At 47.1% G+C, this 27,388-nt stretch overlaps 1 protein-coding gene across 4 annotated transcripts in view; it reads left to right on the forward strand.

The window, feature by feature from the left end:
• Ube2e2 (ubiquitin-conjugating enzyme E2E 2) overlaps nt 1–11,481 on the forward strand; it is a 277,665-nt gene extending 266,184 nt beyond the window's left edge. For all 4 annotated transcript variants that reach the window (NM_001399660.1, NM_001399659.1, NM_001399661.1 and 1 more), the window contains one exon: nt 10,658–11,481. In NM_001399660.1, the coding sequence (NP_001386589.1) occupies nt 10,658–10,755 (98 nt within the window). In that variant the 3' untranslated portion in view covers nt 10,756–11,481. The remainder of the gene's footprint in view (nt 1–10,657) is intronic.
• The last annotated feature ends 15,907 nt before the right edge of the window (nt 11,482–27,388 follow it).

Below are 27,388 nucleotides of genomic sequence, written 5' to 3' on the forward strand. Positions count from 1 at the left end.
AAAGCAATCACAGATTCAATGCAACCCTCATCAAAATTCCAGCTCAATACTTCATAGGGTTAGAAAGAGCAATTTGCAGTCATTTCAAATGAAAAAAGCAAAGAACAAAACAAAACAGGATAGCGAAAACTATCTATCCTCAACAATAAAAGAACTTCTGCAGGAATCACCATCCCTGACCTCAAGCTGTATTACAGAGCAATAGTGATAAAAACTGCATGGTATTGGTACAGAGACAGGTGGGTTGATGAATGGAATAGAATTGAAGACCCAGAAATGAACCCACTCACCTGTGGTCATGAGATCTTAACAGTGGTACTAAAACCATCCAGTAGAGAAAAGATAGCATTTTCAACAAATGGTGCTGGTTCAGCTGGAGGTCAGCATTTAGAAGAATGCAAATAGATCCATTCTTATCACCCTATACAATGCTTAAGTCCAAGTAGATCAATGTCCTCCACATAAAACCAGATACACTCAAACTAATAGAAGAGAAAGTGGGGAAGAGCCTCGAACACATGGGCACTGGGGAAAATTTCCTGAGCAGAACACCAATGGCTTATGCTCTAAGATCAAGACTTGACAAATGGAACCTCATAGATCTGCAAAGCTTCTGTAAGGCAAAGGACACTGTCATTAGGACAAAATGGCAACCAACAGATTGGGGGAAAAAATCTTTATCAATTCTACATCTGATAGAAGGCTAATATCCAATAATTACAAAGAACTCAAGAAGTTAGACTCTAGAGAATCAAATAACCCTATTAAAAATGGGGTGCAGAGCTAAACAAAAAATTCTCAGCTGAGGAATATTAAATGGCTAAGAAGTACGTAAAGAAATGTTCAACAACCTTAGTCATAAGGGAAATGCAAATCAAAACAACCCTGAGATTTCACCTCACACCTGTCAGAATGGCTAAGATCAAGAACTCAGGTGACAGCAAATGCTGGCGAGGATGTGGAGAAAGAGGAACACTCCTCCATTGTTGGTGGGATTGCAAGCTGGTACAACCATTCTGGAAATCAGTCTGGAGGTTCCTCAGAAAATTGGACATTGAACTACCTGAGGACCCAGCTATACCTCTCTTGGGCATATACCCAAAAGATACCCCAACATATAAAAGAGACACGTGCTCCACTATGTTCATCGCAGCCTTATCTATAATAGCCAGAAGCTGGAAAGAACCCAGATGTCCTTCAAGAGAGGAATGGATACAGAAAATGTGGTACATTTACACAATGGAGTACTACTCAGATATTAAGAACAATTATTTCATGAAATTCATAGGTAAACGGATGGAACTAGAAAGTATCCTGACTGAGGTAACCCAGTCACAAATAAACACCCATGGTATGTACTCACTGATAAATGGATATTAGCCCAAACGCTCAAATTACCCAAGACACAATCCACAGACCACATGAAACTCAAGAAGAAAGATGACCAAAGTGGGCATGCTTCAGTCATTCTTAAAATGGGGAAGAAATATATTCATAGGAGGAGGTACAGAGACAAAGTTTAGAGTAGAGACTGAAGGAAAGGCCATCCAGAGACCGCCCCACCTGGGAATCCAGCCCATATATAGAGAGCCACCAAACTCAGACGATATTGCTGTTGCCAAGAAGTGCATGTTGACAGGAGCCTGATATAGCTGTCTCCTGAGAGGCTCTGCCAGAGCATGACAAATACAGAGGCGAATGCTAGCAGCCAACCATTGAACTGAGAATGAGGTCCCCACAGGAGGAGTTAGAGAAAGGACTGAAGGAGCTGAAGGGGTTTGCAACACCATAAGAACAACAATGCCAACCAACCAGAGATCCCAGGGACTAACCCACTACCCAAAGAGTACACGTGGACAGACCCCTGTCACCAGCTGCATGTGTAGCAGATGATGGCCTTGTTGGGCACCAATGGGAGGAGAAATCCTTGCTCCTGCCAAGGCTGGACCCCCTCCCCAGTAAAGGGGAATGTCAGGGCAGGGAGTGGGGGTGAGATGGGGAGGGGGAACACCCTTATAGAATTAGTGGGAGGGGAGATAGGATAGAGGCTTTATGGATGGGAAACCAGGAAAGGGAATAACATTTGAAATGTAAATTAAAATATCCAATAAAAAAAAGTCTTCATTAACCAAGACAATGCCTTGGAACCGTAACCTTTCAGGATCAACTAATGTGCAGGCAATTTTAGGGTATTTGGGCCATTTACAGTGTACAGAAATGATTCTATGTTATACCTGTCCAAATGGCCAAGACCAAAACCTTAAGTCATAGCACACGCCAGTGAGGTTGGCGAGTAAGAGAGTTACTCCTCTACTGCTCATGGGAATGCAGACTCACAAAGCCACTTTGAAAATCAACATGGCAATTTCTCAGAAAATCAGGAATTGATCTGCCTCCCGAGGACGCTCTCCTGCTGCAAAGACGGTTGCTTGGCTGAGTGCATAGCTGCTTTGTTGGTGAAAGTCAGACACTGGAAACAAACCCAGGTGCCCCTCAACTGAAGAATGGATTTTAAAAAAGTAAAAATAAAGTGGTACATTGGCACAATGGAGTACTACTAGGCTGTTAAAAATATAACGTCATGGGGCTGGGGATTTAGCTCAGTGGTAGAGCGCTTACCCATGAAGCGCAAGGCCCTGGGTTCGGTCCCCAGCTCCGAAAAAAAAGAACCAAAAAAAAAATATATATATATAACGTCATGAAATTTGCTGGCCAATGGGTGGAACTAGAAAAAAAAAATCATCCTGAGTGAAGTAACCCAGATCCAGAAAGACAGACATGATGTGTACTCTCTGATAAGTGGGTATTAGCTGTAAAATAAAGGCTAGCCATGCTGGCTGCAATCCACAGGTCCAGAAAGGATGAGTAGCAAGAAAGGCTTATGAGGAGATGTGAGGTTCTCCCTGGGAATGGGAACTAGAGAAGATGCTGAGGGTGGACTGGGGCAGATGGAGAAGGCAACAGGAGGGATCAGGGATGCAGGATGGAGAGAGGACTGGGAGAGAGGATTGGAGTGGGGGGCCTAGTGCGATAGAAACCCCCGTGGACTCCACTAGGTTGACACTGATGAAGACCTAGTAATGGGGACAAGGAGCCTGAACCAGCCACAGAATCTCTGACCTGCAGCTTTTCGTGCCTGCACGATGTGTCGGTCCCAGAGCCTAGGAAAATCCTCATCAGAGAGACTAGAGAGGCTTTATCCCGCAACTGATGGAACAGACGCAGTCACACGGCCAGATCTTAGGCAGAGCTCAGGGAGTTCTGCGGAGGAGGGTTAGGAAGGATTGGAGGAACCAGAAGGGTCAAGGAGACCAGAGGAGCGCGACCACAGGACTGACTGGGACTCCTGCGGGCTCACGGAGATCAAGGGGCCTCTGCAGACATGTTATGGTTGTGTAGCTCGGTGTTCTTGTGGGGTTTCTAATAGTGGGAACAGGGGCTGTCTTTGACCTTTGCCCACCGTAGGACATTTTACTCCTACTGGGTTGCCTTGTCCAGCCATGATGTGAGAATACATGCCTGGTCATTGTAGCTTGCTATGCCATATTTGATTGGTGCCCCCTGGGAGACCTGCTCTTTTCTGAGAGGAGGTGGAGGGGGGTGGATCGGGAGAAAACGGGAGGGAAAAAATGAAACATATGAGAGAAAAAATTTTAAAATGGGGGAAAAACTATGCAATTTTACCGAAAATACTAAAAAGTGCCTGAATTTAAAAAAAAAAAAAAGTTTTAAGTGGAAAAGTGTTAGACACCCAACATGGACCTCTGGTCTCCACACGCCTACCACAGGTATACATGCATGTGTACCGCAGACACCAAAAACTAAAAAAAAACTGCAGTGAGGTCAGCAAAGTAAGGCACAGGAAATTAATGTCTTCACACGAGCATGTTTGCTGTGCATATGGGGTGAACATTGTTAACCCTCGTTCTGACAACTAAAATCACCAGCTAACAGCACTAAAGCACTACAGTTTTATACTTGTGTTTTCCCGGGAGATTTAATTATTCATCTTAATTTTAGCTTACAACTTCATTGTAAATTGAGGATTGCTTGTTAGTATAACCATGAGCCTTTTAAGAATTCTAAGTGGGTTTGATTAAGCAGTTAGTCTTACTCCCAGGGGCAAAGAATCTCAGAATCATGGAGTAGGAAGTCTGGAAACATCCTGCTCCCCTGCCCTGCCCTCTTCCCTGTCCTAGTCCACACACACTAGATCACCCTGGGGCTCTCTCTCCTATGTCAGTAACACTTTACAGAGGCTTAAGATTAGTCAAAGTGAGAAGTAGACTTAAATTACTGAGCTAATTTTTATTTCTGATCTTAATCCACTTGCACTGGAAGTTAAAGGAGGTCCCGTTTGGTTAGAGTCAGCAGCCCTGTCCACCTGGAGTGCGTCTTTGTCCTTCCTCCCCTCGTTTCCTCTCTTCTGTGCTTTAATATTATTAGACCCAGACACAAATACCTGCCTGGCCTCAGGTAGGAGCTTTCAAGTCTGCCTCATGCACTGGACATGAATCGACTAGGCAGCGGCTGTTACAGGCATCTTAAGGCAAATCCTGGTATTCAGTGCTCTTCTTATCTTTGTGTACATAATTAATATCTTACTGATTTTTTTTTGTGCTATTATCGTGTCAGGTAAACACGTAAAGCTCTCTAGGTGCTTGTTAAGCCTAATTTGCAAGAGAAAGAATCGCTATTTCTGCAGATGCCCTGGTCTCCTTTAGGACCCTACCTCCTCCCCACTTTGTCCCTGCAGAGCTGAAGCTCAGTGCATGTGCTGACTGTGTCCTCACATTCTCCTGAATTTCTTTTACTGTGAGCCTTTTCATTTTATCTGGACTGCACCCTTTCAAGACTTCAATAAACTTCAAAGTGACCATCTAAGGATGAAGCGAGCATTGTCGGTAAAAGCATTCCATGTACGGAGAACTAACAACTGGGTACAATTAAAGGGGCACCCGCTCTGTTGATGTCTGACCCCAGCAGTGGCTGCCGCACACACTCCTGTAGCCTGCACTTCTTGTTTGTTTTTCTAGACCTAAATGAAATAAGATAGTAAGTGTGGCCACCAAAATTCTCCTCTCAGCTCCTCAGACAGAAGTGTAGCCAAACTTTAGACCAAGAGGTACTCTATTCTTCAGCCTTGCAAAACAAAAATGTGTGTCGCTGCCCCTCGGAACAGTCGAGGCAGTGTTAGGAATAAGCTGGACAAATGGTAACTCACTCACAGTGACACGGTGTAACTGTTCATGCAGATGTACGTACAGGGATGGCGGGCCACTCCTCCTCCCCTGCCCCCGTACTGTGCTAAACATATAATCTCCTATTTATAACAGGAACGAATGTGGTGAATTATAGAAAAAAAGGTGGAGATATTTTAAGTACTCAGTAAGGCTTTCAGGGCAAGAGAGTGGCTTAAACATCTTAAGCCTGCTATAAAAATAACTATTTTAGAATTTAAGTGGGATTGTGTGATTTGGTTCACGTTACCACATCTAATTTTGACACCAAAATGCAGCCTCCAAAGCGTATTCCAAATGAGGCTCAGAGTCTGTGAAACCGCGACTGCCCACAAATTAGGGCCTTAGCCTGCTCTTTTTTATTAATGCAGAATCCGTTTGTACTTCTAGTACACACTTTGTCATGCTACCTGAGCTCAGTGACAGACCTCCTGTTTATCATGTGCAAGTGCAAGGCCCTGGGTTCACTTCTCAGCCACTCCCCACTAACACATACACACACACACACACACACACACACACACACAGTATTAGTTACTTTCCTTGTTGCTGTTACAAAATACCAACAGATACAGCTTGAGGAAGGCAGGGTTTACCTTAGCTCACAACTCAAGAGAAAGTCCTGGCACCTGGAGGATGAAGCCATTGGTCACATGGCTTCCACTGTCTAGAAACAGAAATACATGACCGCTAGTACTTAACCTGCTTTCTCCTTTCCATTCAGTCCAGGATCCCAGCTCATCCACACATAGGATGGCACTCAGTTACCCCTTTCAGTTACCCCAGCCTGGAAATCCCTCACCTACAAGCCTGAGGCTTGTCTTCTTGATGACTCTAGAGCTTGTCTAGTCTATAGTAACACACAATGCTCGATCGTTCCCTTACTTAATTTCTCTTTATGTTTCCCAGTGACCTCTTGTTCTCTTTGAAGTACATTCTTGTGGAGCAGATGTCCCTTAGGTAACGTCATATTACGATGACGCTCAGAACATGAGCATTTTTCTGTGTAGAGTGTCTGAATAAGGAAGGGGCAACAGGCCTGGGAAATAGCCAAGTAGGAAGGGATCGGGAGCAACCAGAGGCAAGCTGGGCTCACCACTGTGCAGCCAGTCGGCGTCTGGAGGATGGAGGGGCGTCTGGAGAATAGAGGGGTATCTGGAAGACAAGTGACTAGTAATGGGCTTCTGTGGGAAAGGATGAAAATAACGAAATCAACTGGTAGGGATTGCATAGCCATAAATATACTAAAAACCCACTGGTGCGTGACCTTTAACCAGGAGAACTGTAGAGTAGGTGAACTTTATCTCCTTGATGCTGGTTTGTTTGTTTTTTTAAAGTAGTATCCCTTCCAATATCGACTTGTTTTCCTGGACTGCTGGCTGCATCGGAAGCTTTGGGCTATAGAATTTGAGTCAAGTAATGTGTGGGTCTGCTTTAGAGGCCCTACTGGAAGTTTTGATTAGCTAAGCTTAGAACTGCTACCAGTGGCTCTTACAGTGAATGCGTTATCTGTGCTGAGCTCCTCAGATCTGCTCTTAACTGCACACTGCATGGTTCAAATCACACTGATTAACGTGCTAACACAGAGACTTAAAGAAGTCTATAAAGTTTTAAAAGTATATATATTGTGTATGTTATTTATGTATTCAACTTTGTGTGTAATACATGTAGAAGCCAGGGGTTGGTGTCAAATGTCTTCCTCAGTCTCTCTCTCCACCTGATTGCTTTAAGGCAGTCTCTGTCTTAGCCTGGAACTCACTACTTCAGCCACACTGGCAGGCCAGAAGTCCCAGGGATCTTTCTGGATTTCTGGGATCACGTGCTGCAGTTTCAGGTGCTGGGGAGCAAATGTGTGGATGTGGTTACCGTGTGTGGTGAACACATTACCAGGGGAACCGGAGCTGTCTCTGGCGCATCACTGTCTTTTGTGGTTGTAGCTAGTGTGTTTTCTCCGTTTACTGAGCAGTCTCAAGAGGGTTTCTCTGGAGCAGGCGGTGCTGTCTCCCTGACTCGTGCTTTTCTGTCCCTGGACAATGCCTGGCAGATCCTGCAGTGTTCAAGTCACTTTCAGCTCTCACAGGGTCTATCTGATAGGTCCCAAAGCCATGCTCAACTGGAACCATTTTCTCCTCCCTCTGTGTGACTCTCAGATGCCTTTTTCCCCTCTCCTGGGCCTGGCTCCCCAGGGCTGGGAGCTGAGGAGTGTGCAAATGATGTCCCCGACTCCCCCTTCACACACACACACACACACACACACACACACACACACACACAGTTACTCTTCCCAGCATCTTTTGCAAACCTGACATGTCCTCCAAGCCTTCTGATGACAGGGCCAGAGACCACGTCACATCAGGAAGTTTCGAGCTCACTTCCCAGCTCCCAGGACCAGATACTGACCCAAGCTCCTTGGCCACCTCTTCCCCAGTAAGGCTCTGGTGAATGCTTGGCCGAGGTGGAAGCAGGTCCTGGGGGTGGGACATAGCTGTGTGTTCACGAATCTACTCCATGTTCTGCTAGGAAGAACATGAGAACATGATCTGCAGACAGGAACACACCGTGCAGTGCAGTTCATGTGTGCACCATGTGGACAAGTCTTCCAGAAAGCCCAGGCTGCTTTTCCTTCACTTCGAGTCTGCTTGCATCCTGTGGTTATGTCTGCTAGATGAATACAGTTTCTGTATGGATGCTGCATGAGGTTTGCATCTAAGGGATGAGTCAGAGTGAAAGCCCAGGGATGTGGGAGACTTACCTGTTAGGGTCAGCACCGTCCTGGTTCAGACACAGGCCCCTCTGACACATGGTGCTATTTTCCACTCTTGTAGTTACTGCAGTTGGCTGCATTCTGAAACCATTAAAACTCCAGAAATTAGCAGTTCACAGCCTTTAAATTCCATGCTGTTTCTCAGTAGCGAGATGAAACCTCACAGTGATGTATGCTGTGAATACTTCCCTGGCCCTCCCTCATCCAGCGGCTGCCCTCAGTGTGGATCAGTGCCCTATTGCCCGACTTATGCTCAGACAGTCCTTATTCTCCTTAGTGAGGACGGATGCACGAGAAGAGGTGACACGCTCTCTGGTGCCATTGGCCACCGTGTGAGCAAACGTAAAAACAGGGTGTGCGAAGGCTTCAGTCCCATGCAGTTTCGGGCCTCTCTGCATGTCTCAGGGGTGAGGGTAGACTCCTAAAATGTAAGGCCTCTCAGCGCATAGCACACTGCGCGATCAGCCTGTGACTTGTCACTTGCTAAGTCTAGGATTGGCAGCCAAGGAGTCAGGTCCAGTTTGTAGCATATGCCAATTTCAAGCTACCAACATGCCCTCATAGAAGGGTTCAAACAAGGTATCCAGAGACAGGCTTTACTTCCCACCGCAAGTGAGCACAAAGGATGAGCACAGACAGTGGCGATGACAGAAGGCAGGCATACAGTGGAGGGGTGTATGATATGATAATTTGTTTTTAATATTATGTTTATATAATTTTACTTTTAATGATGGCTGTGTTCAAATTCCTACAAAGTTCAGAGCTGCCCAGCAGATAGACTTAAAGGCACACCGCCCTCTCCCACAGCAACTCTCCCACCAGTCTCTGCCACTGGCTGCCTGACAGCAGCCTCTTGATACACAAGCAAGACGGCAGTGGTCTGGGACGCAGCTGGATCACCAAGCAGGCCAGCACGTGCACAGCTCTCCTGACTCAGCCTTAGCAAGGACCCACGCTCCAGCTTCCCTCCTGCCAGCATGCCACAGGCGCTGCCCTCCTGTGGAAAGTCACCTTCTCACATCTTTACAGAAGAAAGAAAATAGGGCACCCCCATAGGAGCACATACCTTACTCCCAAGGCTGGAGCCCCCTGCCCCGCCCTGCTCCCTGGCTCTCTCCCTTGCCTGGCATGATAAGGGCTTTTGGTGTCAGCTCAGACAGACATCTTCTTCCTAATTAGTCCCAAATGGAAATATTATGCTTGACACTTCTTTTAGCATTTTAACCCTTAACAAATCTTTTTAGGTATACTCAGTTTTATTTCTTATCCTCAATTTAAATCTAGTTTTAGCATGTCTGCCATTTAATTACAATCATTTTCTTCTTGATGTGGTTTTGATCTCAAACACCCCCTAGAGGCTTGGTCCCTGGCTCACAGGCCCAGTGGGAGGTGTTGGGGCCGCTCGGGAGAAGTGAATGTTGGAACTGGCCTCTTCCTTGGAGTAATTATAACAAGTAACTCAGGCTGGGTCTTAGTGGGGCCTCTGAGCTTAGCTGAGGGGGAAACCTGATATCCCTGTGGCATCTGCCTTGCTCAGCCATACAGTCCTCCACACGCTCTACTCAGAGTAGAGATTCAACATCAGCTCTTGCCGCCCTTCTCCTGGCCACCATTAATCCCTTCTCAGGTAACTGCCCAGATAAACCCACGTTTTCAACACCAAATATAGAGGAAATAAACTTCAGGGGAAGAATGAAATGAGAGAACCAGAGTAAACTACATGAATGACAGGCTCTCCAGGAAGCTGCTGATGCTGAGAAATTGCTCTCACTGATTTTCCCAATAAACAGAGGCGCCCACTCCCCGCCAAACACACGCACACACACACACACACACACACACATACACACATGCACACTCACACTCTCTCTCACACACGTGCACACACACTCATACTCTCTCTCACACACACATGTACACACATACACTGTCTCTCACACTCTCTCACACACACACACTCTCACACACACACTCACACACACACTCTCACACACACACATGCACACACCCTCTCTCACTCTCTCTCTCTCTCACACACACACACACACTCCCTGTGGCCAAGGGCAGCAGGCTGGCTCCAGGCCCTCCTTGGCCCCTTGCATTTGGCCTGTGCACTTGACTCCCTTTCTCTTGCTGCTTCCTCCTGCCAGCCCCTGGGAGATCTCTGCGGTGGGTTTCTTAAGCAGTTAGCCATATTTCTGTAATAATGAGCTGTGTCAGCTTGGACTGCAGAAGGAAGGAGGCATTCTCCTGTTTTAGCAGAAGAAAGAACAGCCACTTTTTCCTTCCATGTTCCACTTAGCTATGGCTGTCCTTACAGAGTTTGACAGCCACTGCTGTGCTGAGAACCCCACACCCATCAGGGCTGCCTTCTCCCACAGCATCCCTCTTGTGCTCTCTAGAGGCATAAGACCAGGGGAACGGCCTGAGTGGTATGTGATGAGGCCAGGGAGAGAAAATGAAGCTTGTCAGAAAGTAGGTATTAGCAACACACAGGTGGGTGACTCATCTGCCAGGCAAGAGCTGCACTGTGGGTGTGCAAACAGCTCTGGACCTCAGGCTGGGGCCAGGATTCGGGGCACTCCTCCCTGGTGTCCACCTGGACAGACAGACATGCTTGTGCTTACTGACTCCCGGCTCTCTTCTCTTACAGCCGACCCTCTGGTAGGCAGTATTGCCACACAGTACATGACCAACAGAGCCGAGCACGACCGGATGGCCAGACAGTGGACCAAGCGGTACGCCACCTAGGGGCCTACGTGTGCCAGCCGTGTGCAAGCACATTCACCAAGTGCATCAATAGCCCACCTGCCCCTCCAGACCTCCGTTCTGTTTCCTGTTTTTATTAAATTTTAAACTGTTTTGTGATGGTATGTCGTTTGTCCCTCCTCCTTCCTGCCGCCACCTCCTCCCCTTCTTTCCGGCTCTCTTTCTCCCTTTTACTCCCTTTTCGGTTTCTGTTAACTTGAAAGGTTCGGGGTCCCCCACTGCCGTGTGGATGGGAGCGTCTGTTCTAAGTACAAACCCTGTTGGAGCTGTCCTGGTGAGGCTTTTCACACAGAGCTTCGTGTTACCGTGTGGTTTGGGTTTTGTTGTTGTTGATGTTCGTTCTATCTTTTTTCTTTTTCTTTTCTGTGCTCTTTGGGGGGAACACACGTTAAGAATTATATCTGGTTTCTACTTAAATGTAGTGCTTAGGGTTAATTTTTTGTACTGAAGTCTTTATTGGTGGGTGCATGCTACTGGGAACAAGGTTTTGTACAAAAGGTCCAATCAGAATCACTGTGCATTACTGAGACCCTGTCTATCACAAGCCTTCTGTCCCCACACAGAAGACTGTCAGAGTGAACAAAATAATATGTATTTTGATTTACTTAAGTGCTTGTAAATTTCTTAGGGACCTGCCACTTTTGACTGTGGATCAGTTGATGTATACTTGTATTATTAATGCCTCAATAAATCACTGTGGCGGATCGATGCCCTCTGCACCAGCCTCTGCTTTGTGTCCTGGTGACCCACGCAGCCCCACATGCACTGAGGCTGTCCTCTTCTCAGTTCGTTAGTTTCCTGTGTGCTCTTTACCTCCGATCATTAAGGCCCTTTGTAGTGAAGCTGCTTATTATTATTAGCACATGGATGCCTCCAGCTGCCTGCTGACTTCATGGTCACTTTACACATTGGCCCTCCATTCTTTCTGTTGGAACCATCTTTGTCCAACAGTGACAATATGACCGTAATCACAGCCTGCTCTCGAACTCGCCGTCTGAGCTGGGGGCTGCGCCCAGGGAATTTCATACTCACTGTTCTGTTTCCACACACGGGGCTTGCTGTGTAGCCTTCTCTCATTCTACCCTCTCCTCCATAATTTCTATATAAGCAAATTCCTCTGTGTGGGTCACGGTCACCCTCAGTGGCAGGCACAGCAGCTCAGTCGCTGAGGGTGCATCAGTGTGCAGAGACAGACGGACGAGCAGTGTGGGCCACAGTCACAGATCAGTGGTAGGCATGGTGACTCAATCCTTTAAGACAGAGAGAGCAGTAGTCTGTCCTGGGTTTAACACTGCTGGGCAGGTACTGTCCGGGCTCTGAACTGGATCTCCTACCAATCAGTACCCTCCATTAAATGACATCTTCACTGCTAAGTGGTAACTGAGAAGTCTCACCCCTCTCCCTACTTCAATATTTTAAATATCTATTTTCAAATATGCTGGGTTTGTTAGTTGTAAGAGGTTAAGAGTTTAATTTAATACTTGAAATGGTAACTTTTCCATTTTATTTATGTATATGAATGTTTTACCTGCATGTGTGTCTGTGTACCAAGTCCAGGCAGTGGCCGTGCAGGCGAGAAGAGGATATTGAGTCCCCTAGAACTAGTTGTAAGCCAGCAGGTGGGTTGGACCCGGGTCCCCTAGAAAAACAGCCAGTGCTCTTGGCCACTGAGATATCTCTCCAGCCCCTCGAAGTGATACTTTTAAACCAAAGTTCCTGTGGGTATTTTTTAGGATTTATTTTTATTTATATGTATGTGTGTATCTGTGTGTGTATATATCACATATATGTGGGTGCCCACGAGGGCCAGAAGAAGTTGTTGGATCCCTTGGTGCAGTTACTGTCAGTTGTGAGCGGGCTGGTGTGGGTGCTGGGGATAGCAGCCGGCTCTCCCCTCCCTTCTCTTCTTTCTCATAATGATTTGAGCATGTCTTATCTAAAACCTGTCCCTGAGTCCCAGCCCACGCTGAATTCTGTCACCTCTGTGACTAGCAAAGGAGCCACAGAGAGTTCACCCGCTCTCACAGACCTTTGCCTAGCAGAAGCAGCGTGTGACTGTGAGTTTGCCAGTCCCTAATGCAGATGAAGTCACAGGACTGGGCCAGCTCTTTCCTTACTGTAAAACAAACTACAAGAACCAGGCCTTTCAGCTGCCAAGAAGCTTCACATGTTTATTTTTACTCGAGGCTTAAAACTTGGGCAGGAAAACACTGGGCTTCTGTAAAGTTTGTTATATCAAATGTTTTGACTGATTACAGCGGACCCTGACTGCTATGGTGTGTACAGTGTTTGTACCACTCGCCTGTCTCCGAAAATGTCACCTCCACTGGGCATATATTTTAAATAACACATCAACTCTATTACACGCCGCATTTCCGACCTGCTCTGCTTCACGTTATTTGACAATGCCTGTTGGGGTTGCAGGGATGACTTAGGCCTTAAAAGAGGGTGCTGTGTAGGACCTGGGCTCCATTCCTCTAACCATCATGCAGCACACAACTGACATAACTAACCCCAAGGGACTCAGCGCCCTCTCCCTTCCAGCCTCTGTGTAGATACAACACTCCCCACACATGCAAACAAATAACAGTAAATAATTAAATCTTTTCTTAAAGAAAAAGAATGATATTTCAGAGGCAGAGATCAAGACAGCTCCCATAGGAAATCTTGTCCTGAATGTGTTTGCTTGCCTAGAACCATTTTGGGGTTTATGCCAATCAGATATGAAGAGACTATAAAAACATCCCTCATCTCTGTGAGCTCTAAAGGCTTCATGTCAAACTCCTCCCCTGTGCTGTTTGCGTGTGAAAGCTAGGGAGGCTCCAGAGAGACCCACAGACCTGAGCGGATCCTAAGTGTGCATTCCATACAACAGGGCAGTGTAATCACTACAGACAACGCAACCCCAGAAAGCTTTGGGAACTGCTTTGAAAGTGAAATTTGGAAGTCATTTGCACCCAAGGTACTGAACAATCTTGCTGACAAATATGTGCATTATATCTCAAAACTATAATGTTGGTTCCTTTGTACCCTAAATCTGCTAAATTTTTCCAAACAAGCTCCAGATAGTTGTTTCGTAGATATGCTAAATCAAATGTTGGCAGATTGTCAGTGAGTCATTGACAACATATTTATTGATCTTAAATCATTCAGAAGGTAGTAGCCTTAACATGCAGACAAACTGCAAATCAACAGAGCATTCCTCTTCTGTCCTACGGGGACTCATTGAGGGGATGAGTGCAAACAGTACGTCTTAAAATCTGTGGATTAGACCCAGAAGCTCACACATACAAGGCACGCACCTACCACTGAGCAACGTCCCGATCTTAGGGTTCAGTGGCTGTGATAAAACACCATGACCAAAAGCAACTTGGAGAGGAAAGGGCTAGTTTCACCATCCGGCTTACAGGTCATCGTGAAAGGAAGAGCAGGAACTCAAGACAGGAACCGAAGCAGAGGCCATGTGGGGATGCTGCTTCCTGGCTTGCTCAATCTGCTTGCTTATACTCGGGGCACCACTCACCCAAGGACAGTACTGCCCGTGGCGGGCTGGGCCCTTCCTTATCAAGCATCAGTCAAGAAAATGAATCTTCATTAAACCATCTCCTCAGGGCTCGAGAACCCTGCTAAAGAGGAGACAGGTTATAAGAACCAGAAGGGATGGATGACACCAAGAAAACCGTGTGTTCCAGACGCAATAGGATGGCAATGCATATGAACTCCAGAGACCATAGCAGCAGGCAGGGCCTGCACAAGTTCAAGCTAGGTGGGTCCCAACTCAGAAATGGGGACGTCAACATGAACTCCCATTCCTATCTAAGAAGCTGTCTCCAAATGTCAATTGCTCGCAAAGGAAAAATCAGTTGTCTACAAAGGGGTCTCACTGAGTGTGTTAATCCCACTTCAGTGTAGCTAGTAGGCCCCATACCCAGCAGTGGTGGCCAACACAAATTGAATGATATTTTTGTAGATTTTCTGTCTCATATTGCTTTGTTCAGACTTTTAAAAATCTTACTTGTATATTTTCCAATTGTGTGTGTGTGTGTGTGTGTGTGTGTGTGTGTGTGTGTGTGTGTGTGTGTGTGTGTGTGTGTGTTGTGGAGCAGGTGTCCATAGAGGCCAGAAGAAGGCCATCATCCCCTGGAGCTGGAGTTACAGGATTTTGAACCATCTTTCAAGTCTTCTAAAAGAGCAGAAAATGTGATTAAATGCCTCAGCCACCCTTCAGCACTCACGCCCATGTTCTTGGTGTATCAGGGTAGCCCTATAAGGCCAGATTTAGACTGTGGGATTTGTAATAAATGGCAGTATTTCATTATTGTCTGGGGGTCATTTTTAGTAGTTAGATGTGAGAAAAAAATACATTCGTTTATTTAGAGATCATTTTTCCTAGCACTAATTTGCTAAGTCACAAGATGTGTTTGAAGTCAGCATGTTCTACAGAGTAAGACTATGGAGAGAGAGAGAGAGACAGAGAGAGAGAGAGAGAGAGAGAGAGAGACAGAGAGAGAGAGAGAGAGAGAGACAGAGAGAGAGAGAGACAGAGAGAGAGAGAGACAGAGAGAGAGGGAGAGAGAGACAGAGACAGAGAGATCATAGACTGAATACCGGGCCCACAGACATGAAGGAAAACCACAAATGAGAACTATTTGAAAAGAATGGAGAAAAGGTTTTAATTTTTTAAAGATTTATTTATTTATTATATATAAATACACTGTAGCTGTCTTCAGACACATGAGAAGAGGGCATCGGATCTCAGTACAGATGGTTGTGAGCCACCATGTGGTTGCTGGGAATTGAACTCAGGACTAGTCAGTGCTCTTATCTGCTGAGCCATCTCTCCAGCCCAGTTTTAATTTTTTTTTTTAAGTGGGATTTTTTTTTCAGAGTGATAATATTACTTGTAGTAAAAATTTGAGAGTGTAATTTGAGAGTGTAAATGAGTACAGAAATATATTTCTAAGATTAAAACCTCTGAATAATTCCTCCTACAAACAGAATCATAGGAAGTGCTGAGCGCTTGGGCCGACAAGCTAGAGAATTGTGCTGACCGGTTTTAGGGTTTAGGTCAACCTGACAACCAGAGTCATTAGAGAAGAGGCAGAGCCTCAGTTGACAGAATGCCCCACTGACAGGCTTATGGCCAAGGCTGAGGTAAATTTTCACTATTGGTAATTGAGTAGGAGGACCCAGCTCCCTGTGGGTAGTGCCACTCCTGGACTGGTCATCCAGGATGGTGTAAGGAAGCAGACTGGGCAAGCCATGATGAACAAGTCAGACAGCAGCACTCTGCTATGGTCTCTGCTCCCGTTCCTGCCTCCAGGTTCCTGCCTAGAAGGTGGACCCCACAATGTAAAGTAAGATAAACCTTTTCTTCTTCAAGTTGCTTTTGCTTGTGGTGTTGATCACAGCAAGAGAGACTATAACTAAGACAGAACTGTTTCCTATGCCTTTCTGGTAGTTGCACAGAAAGAAGTGGTTTCAGTTCCTGGTTCTCTCCAACATCTCCATCCTTCCTAGAGCCTCCCGTGGAAAGACCAAGTTCTGCCCTAACTCAGGGGCTGGGCTGGGCTGCCCTGCTCTGATCAGCAGATTGGCAGCGATAACATATGCCTGTCTCGAGCCCTGATTTCTAGGACTGTATGCTTCCCCATTTTAAAGACCAACCTGCTGGAAGATGAGGAGTCACAAGGAGAACTGAGAGCATTCCAAATCAGCCAACCTGCATCGTGGAGAGACCAGCCATTACCTATCACCTGCATACAGCAGTGCACACCTCAACCCAGCCAAGGCCAGGGAAACTGTCCTGGTATTTACACTTGCCAGCAACACTCGGTGGCATTGGTTTCATCCATTTGGAGTGGATTGCTTGCACAGAAATAACCAATTGAAGCATAGAAGAGAGGTTTGGTGTTTTGTTTTTTGTTTTTTTTTGTTTTTTTTTTTTTTGGTTCTTTTTTTTGGAGCTGGGGACCGAACCTATGGCCTTGCGCTTGCTAGCAAGAGAGGGGTTTTTTTAATTTATTCTTTAATGTTTTTTATAGTCCAGACTTTTTCCCCTTCTTGTCCACCTTCTGACTGTTCCACATCCCACACCTCCTCCCCTGCCCCTGTCTCCAAGAGGATGTCCCTACACCACCCCCAACTCACCAGACCTGCCCACTCTCTGGGGCCTCCAGTCTCTCCAGGGTTAGGTGCACCTTCTCTGACTGAGTCCAGACCTGGGAGTCCTCTACTGTGCATGTGTTAGGGGCCTCCTATCAGCTGGTGTACACTGCCTGGTTGGTGGCCCAGTGTCTGAGAGATCTCAGGGGTCCAGGTTAATTGAGACTGCTGGTCTTCTTATAGGGTCTCCCTCCTCCTCAGCTTCTTCCAGCTTTTCCCTAATTCAACCACAGGGGTCAGCAGCTTCTGTCCATTGTTTGGGTGTAAATGTCTGCATCTGACTCTTTCAGCTGCTTGTTGGGCCTTTATGGGGGCAGTCATGCTAGGCTCCTGTCTGTAAGCACACCGTAGTATCAGTAAGTGTCAGGCCCTGGGACCTCCCCCTGAACTGGATCCCCATTTGAGCCTATCACTGGACCTCCTTTTCCTCGGGCTTACAAGAGAGTCCTTAACAAGTGGGGAGGGCAGACTCTAGATCTCAGGCTCTTCTCCCTCATATCTGTAACCACATGTGTAACTGTGCCAGCCTTTGATCGTGCCACCAAGGGCAACGCTGGGACGGAACAACAAGAAAAATACTGCCCAGTTTCGGGAGTGCTGAGCTCAAGAGTGCCTGAGTATACAGCAGGCAGAAGGGGCAGCCCCGGGACACATCCCCACCTCCTCAGGGAGGCTCCCAGTCAGCGCCCAGTCAGAAGAGAGAGATGAGTCCCAGAAAGAAAGCTGCTTGGAGAACTTAGAGTGCGTGGATGAGAAAGAAAGAAAACTGGAGCCAAGCCTTGAAGATACCATGCGGCCCACTACCCGTCCTGCCTGGGATAGCCACGGGACATTTTGACTTCCTAATTGGATCTGGCGCTGGATCACATGCCCCGCAATGTTTTGCATCCCCCAACCCCAGCCCAAAATGCTTATTTCTCAAACATTCTGTAGTCCCGATGAAAATAAAGATGGCCACTGGTACAAGGATTATGGGATGATGTAACATGGATGCAGGCAGAGTCAAGAGTAAAACCAAAGCCATGTGGAACAGCCTGAGGGACCGTGGGACCTAAATGAGAAAAGTCTCTCCTCAGCCTCCTGTCTCTAGATAATTGGTCCCCTGATGGTGGCACTGTTTAGGGCATTATGGAATCCAGAGGAGGTAGTCTTGCTGGAGGACAGCCCTGGGGACAGCTTTCGGGTTTGTAACTTCACCCCACTTCCTGGCCTCTCTGCCTCCTCCGTGCAGATGAAATGGGGTCTGTTTCCTGCCTCTGCCCCCGCACTTTTCCTGCCGTGATAAATTCTTCTCCGAAATCTCACGCTGAAATAAACTGTTTCTCAGTATCGCTTTTTGTGCGGCATTTTGTCAGTCATGACTACAGGAGCATTCTAGAGTAAGCCGCACTCCAGGGTCATCCTGCTTCTCCATCGTAAGGGCCACCGCTTCCACCCTTGCAGCGAGCGCGTCTGAGCCTCAGAAATGTACACACATGCTCTGATGACGACCGCACTGGGGAGCAGCCAGTCACAGAGGCCTTTGGAACATTGTTCTGTTTTCTCTTATTTCTGCTTTTTATGGTGCCACAAAGCCCATGTCCGCAGTGTTGACACTGCGTGGTTAAGTGTACAAGAGGCGCTCTCTCTCTCTCTCTCTCTCTCTCTCTCTCTCTCTCTCTGTGTGTGTGTGTGTGTGTGTGTGTGTGTGTGTGTGTTTTACCATCTGTATTTTCCTGTAAGTAAATAATTTCAAATTAAAGAATTAAGGTGAAAAGATAAATGAAAGTCTTTTGGCCAGCAGCAAGACTCAGCCTGCCAACCTCTGATTCCCCAGACCCACATAAACGTAGGAGAGAACCAACTACACAAAGCAGTGCTTTGACCTCCGCGCATGCACCGTGGCGGGCATGCCCACGCATCCACATCCCGCACAAACACACAGTAAAAGATACTAAAGCACACGTTTCATAAGGTGGGACAGCTTTAGTTTCTGGGCCAAGCACTCGCGTAAGATGTACAGGCACACGCGTGGATAACTTGTACTTTTGTAATTAGAAGCATAAAGATGAGTGGAAGCCTCCAAGCCAAGGGGAAGCCAAGGGGGAACGGTCCTTGGGCACTGCTTTCCCAGGAGACCGAGAGGAGACGGCCTACCAGTCACCGTCCTAGTTGGTATGGCAATATACCGGGCAAAGCGACTTAAGGAAGGGAATGTTTATTTTGCCTCATTTTTTTTTTATTATTAACTTGAGTATTTCTTATTTACATTTCGAGTGTTATTCCCTTTCCCGGTTTCCGGTTTGCCTCATATTTTAAGAAGGAATGGAGTCCATCATGGTGGGAAAGGCTTGGCTGGTCACGTGGCTCTCATAGTCAGGAAGCAGAGAATGAAAGGCAGCCATTTCATTCGCTTTCTCCTTTTCTATCTGGGATATCCCACCCCTCGAGATGACGTCACTCACACTCAGGGTGGTCTCCCCACTTCAGCAAATACCCTTACAGATTACCCCCAAGGTATGTCTTCATGGTGATTCCAAATCTAGCCAAGCTGACCGTGAACATTAGCCACCACGGGTAGTTCGAGAGGTGTTTGATCAAAGGAATCTAATGCTACCCCTAGCCTTCATCAAGGAAGCCTCTCTAGTGAGTAGCAATGAATGCGAAGAATCATGGACATAGGAGAGCCTGTTCAGAGAAAATGGACCTGGAGAAGGAAGGAGGGGTGAGAACGCCCATCACTGGCTACTCACAGCTTTGGCATCACCAGGATCAGGACAGGAATGTTGTCACCGGGCCTGAACTAGACCTGTAGAACCAGACAACTTCACAAGCATCCAAGGTCTGCAGTTGCAAAGCGCTGAGAAGGGGGTATAAATAACCCCATTAGAGGCCAGACCTCTGCACCAAGGATCCTGCAGAAGACCTGACACCATCTCATAGCTTCTCTGGGCGGGATCTTTCTAGGAGGCTGGAAGGAATCTGAGCAGGCCATCCTACTGAAGTGCAGTTGGTGACTGCTTAGGAAGGGTGTTCCTGTAGCAAGACAGCTTATGCAGCCAGATCCAACAAGTCTGGTGACACAGGACTGTAATCCTAGCTACTCGGAAAGCTGAGGCTCGGAAAACTGCAAGGCAAATTCAAGGACAGCCTTGAACAACTTACAGAGACCCGATCTCAAAATTAAAAACAAAATGGGTCAGCGATAGAGCTGATGGGTCATGCTCTTGTCCAGCATGAGTGAAACCCTGGGTTCTCTGGACTGTCAAACCGGATATGGGACTCTTATGTGTGACCAACCAGGAAGTAAAAGTACCCAGGAATGAGCTGTGCTGTGCCACAGGGCAAGGAGTTGAAGAAGGAAGTGATGGCAGAGTGGACAGTAAACCCACCGTGTTGTGGGGAATGCAGCAGCAAGGGAAGGTGAGAAAGAGATTGTCGTTGATTAGGTTAAATGTGCTGCCCTGTGTGAAGGTTAGTCTGACAATGTGGCCAGGTCAGGTTCCAAGTTGACTATGAGTGTGTTTTGGAGATGTGAACCTCTCTATCTCTGTCTCTGTCTGCAGATTAGGGAATTCAGATTACAGGCAGACACAGATCTAAGAGCTGCAGAAAGCAGATCCACCAGAAGCTGCCAGGGATTCTTGACAGTCTTCTCAGGTCACCAAAACAAGCCACATAAACTGGGGAGCAATACTGCCTCCCATTTATCAGCAAGGAGGCAAACCCACAAAGCCTGCTGTGACTTAGCTGAGGTAACCCAGCTAAGAGTGACCTCTTGAAGACTTAACCCCTCTCAGGGTTAAGCTTTACATGCTCCTCTCCCATTTTCACATCCTTCACTACAACGAGGCCAATCCTGGTGACCGAGTCTTTGAAACACACACACACACACACACACACACACACACACACACACACACACACACACTACAACCATAGTTCTGGACACGTTTTAATGAATAAGATGACAAGGGGCCCTGGTCAGTGCATTCCTATGTGGGGACAAGGCAGAGGCTTTCCAGGAGATACTAAATTCCTTTAAAAAAAATAATGTTTTACTTATTTATTGTGGGAAGGGGGCAATACATATTTGCCACAGCACTCCTGTGAGGGTCAGAGGACAACTTATGTCTTAGTCAGGGTTTTACTACTGTGAACAGACACCATGACCAAGGCAACTCTTAAAAGGACCACATTTAATTGGGGCTGGCTTATGGGTTCAGAGGTTCAGTCCATTATCATCAAGGCAGGAAGCATGGCAGTGTCCAGGAAGGCATGGTGCAGGAGGAGCTGAAAGTTCTTTTTTTTCTTGGATATTTTATATATTTACATTTCAAATGTTATCCCCTTTCACTCCCCCCCTTCCCTATCCCCTCCTCCTCCCCTGCTTCTATGAGGATACTCCCACTCCCACCCACCCACTCCAACCTCAACACCCTAGCATTCCCCTGTATTGGGGAAACGAGCCTTCACAGGACCAAGGGCTTTTCCTCCAACTGATGCTAGACAAGGCCGTCCTCTGCTATATATGTGGCTGGGTCACTCCATGTGTACTCATTGGTTGGTGGTTTAGTCCCTGGGAGCTCTGGTGGGGTCTGGTTGGTTGATATTGTTGTTCTTCCTATGGGGTTGCAACCCCCTTCAGCTCCTTCAGTTCTTCCCCTAACTCCTCCATTGGGGTCCCCGTGCTCAGTCTGAAGGTTACCTGCAAGCATCCTCATCTGTATCAGTGGGGCTCTGGCAGAGCCTCTCAGGAGACACCCACATCTGACTCCTGTCAGCAAGCACTTCTTGGCATCAGCAATAGTGACTGGGTTTTGGTGACTGCATATGTGATTGATCCCCAGGTGGGGCAGTCTCTGGATGACTTTTTCTTCAGTCTCTGCTCCACTCTTTGTCCCTGTATTTCCTCCCATGAGTATTTTGTTCTCCCTTCTAAGAAGGAATGAAGCATCCATCTTCTTGAGCTTCATATGATCTGTGAATTTTTTCCCTGATGTCTAAGGATGTTGAACATTGAGCTGAGAGTTCTACATCTTCATCTGAAGGTCACTAGAAGATTGACTCCTACATGGTTAGGAGGAGGGCCTCTCTCATTGCCCACACCCACAGTGACACACTGCCTCCAACAGGGCCACACCTCCTAAACGTGCCACTCCCTGGGCCAAGGATATTCAAACCACAACTTCCAATATGGGATTTTCTCCCACCCCATGAGAGTCCGAGGATCCAACTTAGGTTATCAGGCCTGTGGCAGGCACCCACCCATTTCACCAACTTATTATAGCATTTTTTATTTGTAGATTGAAAGAAAAGAAATCAAACCAGCCTGGCCTTTCTGGGGAAAGGAAACAATCTTTCAAGACTTCTAATATAAAAGCGAGGGCTTCCAACAGCTGAAAAGATTGCATTTCTTTGGGTAATAGAAACGGGACAAAGTTTGGGACTTTTTTCTCCATTGTTAGCTTGTTTTTACTCTGTGATTAATGAATGAAAGATCATCCACTGGGACAGAATTCTGCATTTACATTGTTATTACTACATTGCTGTCTCTACCATCGTTAACTATCCTTCTTTTCCCCCTCTTGGCCCTACCCCTTCTTAATATTTGCCCAATAAATATTCAACCCAGTGTGTGTGTGTGTGTGTGTGTGTGTGTGTGTGTGTGTGTGTGTGTGTGTCCTTCCTCTAATCCTCTGAACTGTACATTACTCATCCCCCTCCCCTATAGACAAGCCGGCTAAAGCCTATCTGAATAGCTGCTAAGGGGCTGAATCTTAAAGGGGGTGTGAGAGAGACGCTCACACGCCAACCTTGCCCAACAGCACTGCCCAGCGCGTATGCATTTGATGTGCACAATTATGAATTTACTAATTATTTAATTAGGAACCAAAACCAGAGAGTCAGATGCATGCTGGTTCTGGTGTCCAATAGATTTCAGGTAACAGAGCGGAGTTGAAGCTGGGGGAAATTGGAGCAACCCTTCCAGCCTGGTGTCTGGGGAGGGCAACCCAGACTGCGGCAGCCAAGGAGGTACTTTGCAGTCAGTACGGTCGGCTCTGGGACTCCCTTCTCTGGGTGGTGGGGCTCTTCACGGCTGCGTGGTTTTGTTTTTTTTTCTTTCCAGTCTTCACAGGAAAATTTCCCGTTGTTTTAGAGCTGAATTCAATGGGAAAATAGTGTTTATTCACTCCACGGCCAATTTGGACTGAGCACATTTCTGTTCCCTCAAATAAAGCCTGATCCATTCATGAGTCAGAGCGGCAGGCACATTCCTGTGAGTAGATATGCTCTGAACCGGGTAAAATTGAAATATCACTTTCCTTTTTCTTTCCTGTGGATTCACTTGAGTTACCCTCATTAGTCAGAAATGGTGCCTTGAGGAGAAATGCCAGGCTTTGGAATAAAGACCCTGCCAGCCTACCCTGGGGAGGTTTCTAGAGCCCACAGAATGGAGGCCAACAGGGTGTAAGTAAGTTCTCTCCCCCCCCCCGTTGTCTCTCCCCTCCTCCTCTTCACTCTTCTCCTCCTCACTCTCCTCCTCCCTCTTCTTCTTCCTCCCCCTCCTCTTCTTCCCCCTCCCCTTCCTCCTCCTTCCCCTCCCCCTCCTCCTCACTCACCTCCTCACTCTTCTCCTCCTCACTCTCCTCCTCCCTCTTCTTCCTCCTCCCCCTCTTCTTCCTCCTCCTTCCCCTCCCCCTCCCCTCTTCCACCCTCTACCACCTCCTACATCCCTACTTCAGCGCTGCCCAAACCACAAAAACACCCACAGTAAAATGTTACTGTGTGATGTGACACAAGTCAGACTAGAACCACTGGAAGTTAAGTAGTTCACATGAGATTTGGTCAGGTAAAATCAGGAACCTTAATTCAATGTTCTAGTCAAGAGTGGGCCTTATGCAGGCTGACCTGCTGGAGTGTGGTGGAGGAGGTCCCTGTTGGCCTTCCTACTTCCCATGGTCCAGTTGTGCTGGTTTACACCATATACACAGAAATAACCATATACACAGAACACAGATGCCATTGTGTTGACACTGCCTGCCTCAGTTCCAGAACACTCTGCTCAGGGGTCTTTGTCTGTGTGGATGTAGTCCTGTGTTTTTGAGAAAAAGAGAGGCGGCATCATGAAGCGGCCAGGAGACGTCAATGAACAAACTCAGAGAAGAAGTTGTGGGCATGTATTGCTCACACGGAGTTTCAGGGCATCAGCTCAATTCTCTGCCCAGCTCCCTTTATACCAAGCACTGTTTCTACTGCCAGTTTATAGATCTGAAAACAAAGTCTAAGAAAAGTCGGTTAGTGTGAAAGGTGCTACAGTCAGGACTTGTGCAACTGGGATTTGATCCCTCAACCCTAAAGGCCGGTTCAGGGCATATTTAATGCAACAAGAATTTTGATGTGTTTCATTTTCAAAACTTTGGAAACATAATAAAATGCATCAAATGTAGACAGTAAGCTTGGCAACTTGGACAGTCCTGCTCACCTGGGACAACACCCCAAACAAGAGGTGGAACGTGTCATTCATCCCAGAAATGTCCTTAATGTGCCTTGTGAGTCCCACGAGAGTCCTGGGGATGGTTTGCATCTGCCTCTCTCCTCGGTGGGCTTGTTGGTTCTAGGTCCCATCTGACTTCCCTCTCTCAGCATGTTTTCAGGGACTCACCCCTGCTGATGCACACATTCCTAACCTGAGGGCCTACAGACTTCCCGGAAGAAGCAGGGAGATTGCTAGGAATCTCTAAAGCATTGCTGCACCGCATTGGTCCCAAAGGCTTCCGGAGAACCAGCCTCCTGGCTGTGTGGCACCTCAAGCAAATACTTCTGTGAGAGGAAAAAGGAATCGACTCTGGAAGAAAAGGCAAGAAAAAGAGAGACGGAAGGTAATGACGGCTGAGTCAGTCTTCCAACGTTCTGCTCCTGAGCCATGTTTTAGACAACAGCTTTTCTTTCTCTTTCCAACCCAAGAACCCTTTATCCAAACAGCATAGCAAACACGCTATAAACAGTGATACTTGGCATCCAAGCAGGCAAAACCACCCCTGAGTCAGCAGTTACAGCAGTGTCGAGTCAGTGAAAGGCAGATGGACCAGACATGAACTCAATTTGCCTGTCCCAAGCCAGGGAGAGGGGCTTCTAACACCTTGTTCTTCCTAGACAGTCTTTATGTACCGGCAGTCTGGAGCACAGCTGAACACAAAACCATGAGGGTCCCAAGAGTCCAAACATTGGAGAAGATTTACTGGACATCTTCAATAAAGAAGGGAAGTGATGGGATAGACCGGCGAAGGAGATGGGTACCTTTGGCCCAACAGTGGTACCAAGGAGTGCTGATAAGAAATTGCATTATGGGACAGATCTAGTGTAAGGGGTTTACAGGGGAGAGGAGGAGAACAAGAGGTAATCTCAGAGTATGGACAAACAGACAGGGAGCCAGAGAGAGGGAAGAGGAGGGAGAGGGAGAAAGAGGGCTGTTGGGGGAGGGGGAGGGGTTATATTGTGCCTCACCTATATGGCACCCTGAGGGTAGGCCAGTGGAAATGCCTGAGTGCTAACAGTAACTCTCCTAAGAATATATTAACATATTAGTGAGGGGAGGGCTTCTCCTCAGTCTCCCCAGCAGCCATGTGTCCAGGAATGGTTGGTGGGTAAGCCAGGACAAGTGCCTTCCAGGAATGGTTGGTGGGTAAGCCAGGACAAGTGCCTTCCAGGAATGGTTGGTGGGTAAGCCAGGACAAGTGCCTTCCACTTGGGACATGCATGTACCTCCATGTGCAGCGATCAGTCAGCGATCAGGCAGCGATCAGTCTCTAGGACTTGAGAGCCATTGAGACCCAAAGGGGAGAAACACATCTGGGACCCTGGTGCAGTAAAGGTGGAGAGAAGCAATGGAGGAGAAATGGGAGTTATTCTCTCTCCAAGAATTCAGTCCCACTAGGTCTGGTCAGGGAAGAAAGGTGAGGCCAGGGAGAAAGGCGCACAAGAACACTGACTACCCCAAGCCAACTGAACACCAGCTTCACCAAGGACAGCCAGCTGAAATTATCGATCGCCCTCTGACTCTGTATGGAAGGGGCCTCCCCATGATTAGATTCTGCTACAGTGATACAGAGGAAATCAGGTCCCCTTGGGGGTTCTTAGTCTCATTAATAAAAGATTTTAAGGGTACAGGGATAATTGTATTAACGTTTAAAGAAAAAACTGCAGGCAGACAATGGCTGCCTGGAGGAGAAAAGGAAGAAAAAGGCCACAGGAGGTCAGATGCATGGTGGGAAGAAAGGCTGTAGAGAAAGTAAGCAAATCCAAAAATGTTAGGGGAATATGGTAGTTTGAAAGGAAATGACTCCCATACACACATCGGGAGTGGCACCATTGAGAGGTGTGGCCTTGTTGGAGGAAGTGTGTCACTGGGGCGGGCTTTGAGATTTCAGATGCTCAAGCCAGGACCAGTGTGGCTCTCTTTTACTGCTGCCTGTGAGAGGTAGACTCTCAGCTCCTCCAGCACCATGCTGCATGCTGCCGTGTTTCCCACAGAGACAATGAAGCCGTAAGCCAGCCCAATTAAATGTTGGCCTTTATAAGAGTTGCCGTAGTCATGGTGTCTGTTCACAGCAATGAAACCCTTAAGATAGAGAAGAAGCTTAGAGTGTTAAAGGGAAAGCTGCTTGGAAAGGAGCTAGAAAGAAAAAGAGGAAAAGTAGGCTGACTTACAACCCTACAGAGCTCCCAGAAGTTCCTACACTTCTGCACTTAGGGGCACAGACTGTGGGAAGGAAAGATACAGTGTTGTGTGAAGTAATAAAAATAGCCACCACACTACCTCTGGCTAGTCTGGCCCCAGCGGTCTCTCTGCCTCCATGGCCTCCAAGCACCCATGGTGAGTTGCTGCCACGCCAATCCCACACATCCAAATTCACATGGCTAGATGTTTTGCACTTCTTGCAAACCCACACTTTGCTGCAGGGTGAAGGAAAACACACGTCTTAGTTTAGAATCAACAGGTAACACAAATGCCGGGCTCTTAATTTGAAAGATCTGTCACCTGAACACGTGTGTGTGTGTGTGTGTGTGTGTGTATGTCTTCCCTACCAACATTCTGTCCTCCACTTCTTCCCCTGTCCAAAAAAGCAAGCTCTTTTTTTTTTCTGCCTCTCCAACCTGGAAGCCCCACCTACTCTTTGCCCAGTGATCGGTTCCTAGAAATCTTTATTCATTAGAGAAAGGTTCACAGGAAGTCACCTGAGTATGTGATTCACTCCTCATCCCAGGCAGCCCCTCTTGGAGAAGCGGAATTAGCCTCAAAATTCAAACAGCACCAGAGCAACCCACAACAATACAGTGTCTCATTAAAGAGTTAACCCACCCATCTCTTTGGCATGACTTAAGCTGAGCCACCGTCCCAGAAGCAGTTCAAAGCAATGGAGCCAACCCTCCACACAGGCCAGAGAAGCTGTCTCTGTTCAGTAAAGTG

The sequence above is a fragment of the Rattus norvegicus genome, chromosome 15 (assembly GCF_036323735.1).
Source record: "Rattus norvegicus strain BN/NHsdMcwi chromosome 15, GRCr8, whole genome shotgun sequence".
NCBI classification, from domain to species: Eukaryota; Metazoa; Chordata; class Mammalia; order Rodentia; family Muridae; genus Rattus; species Rattus norvegicus.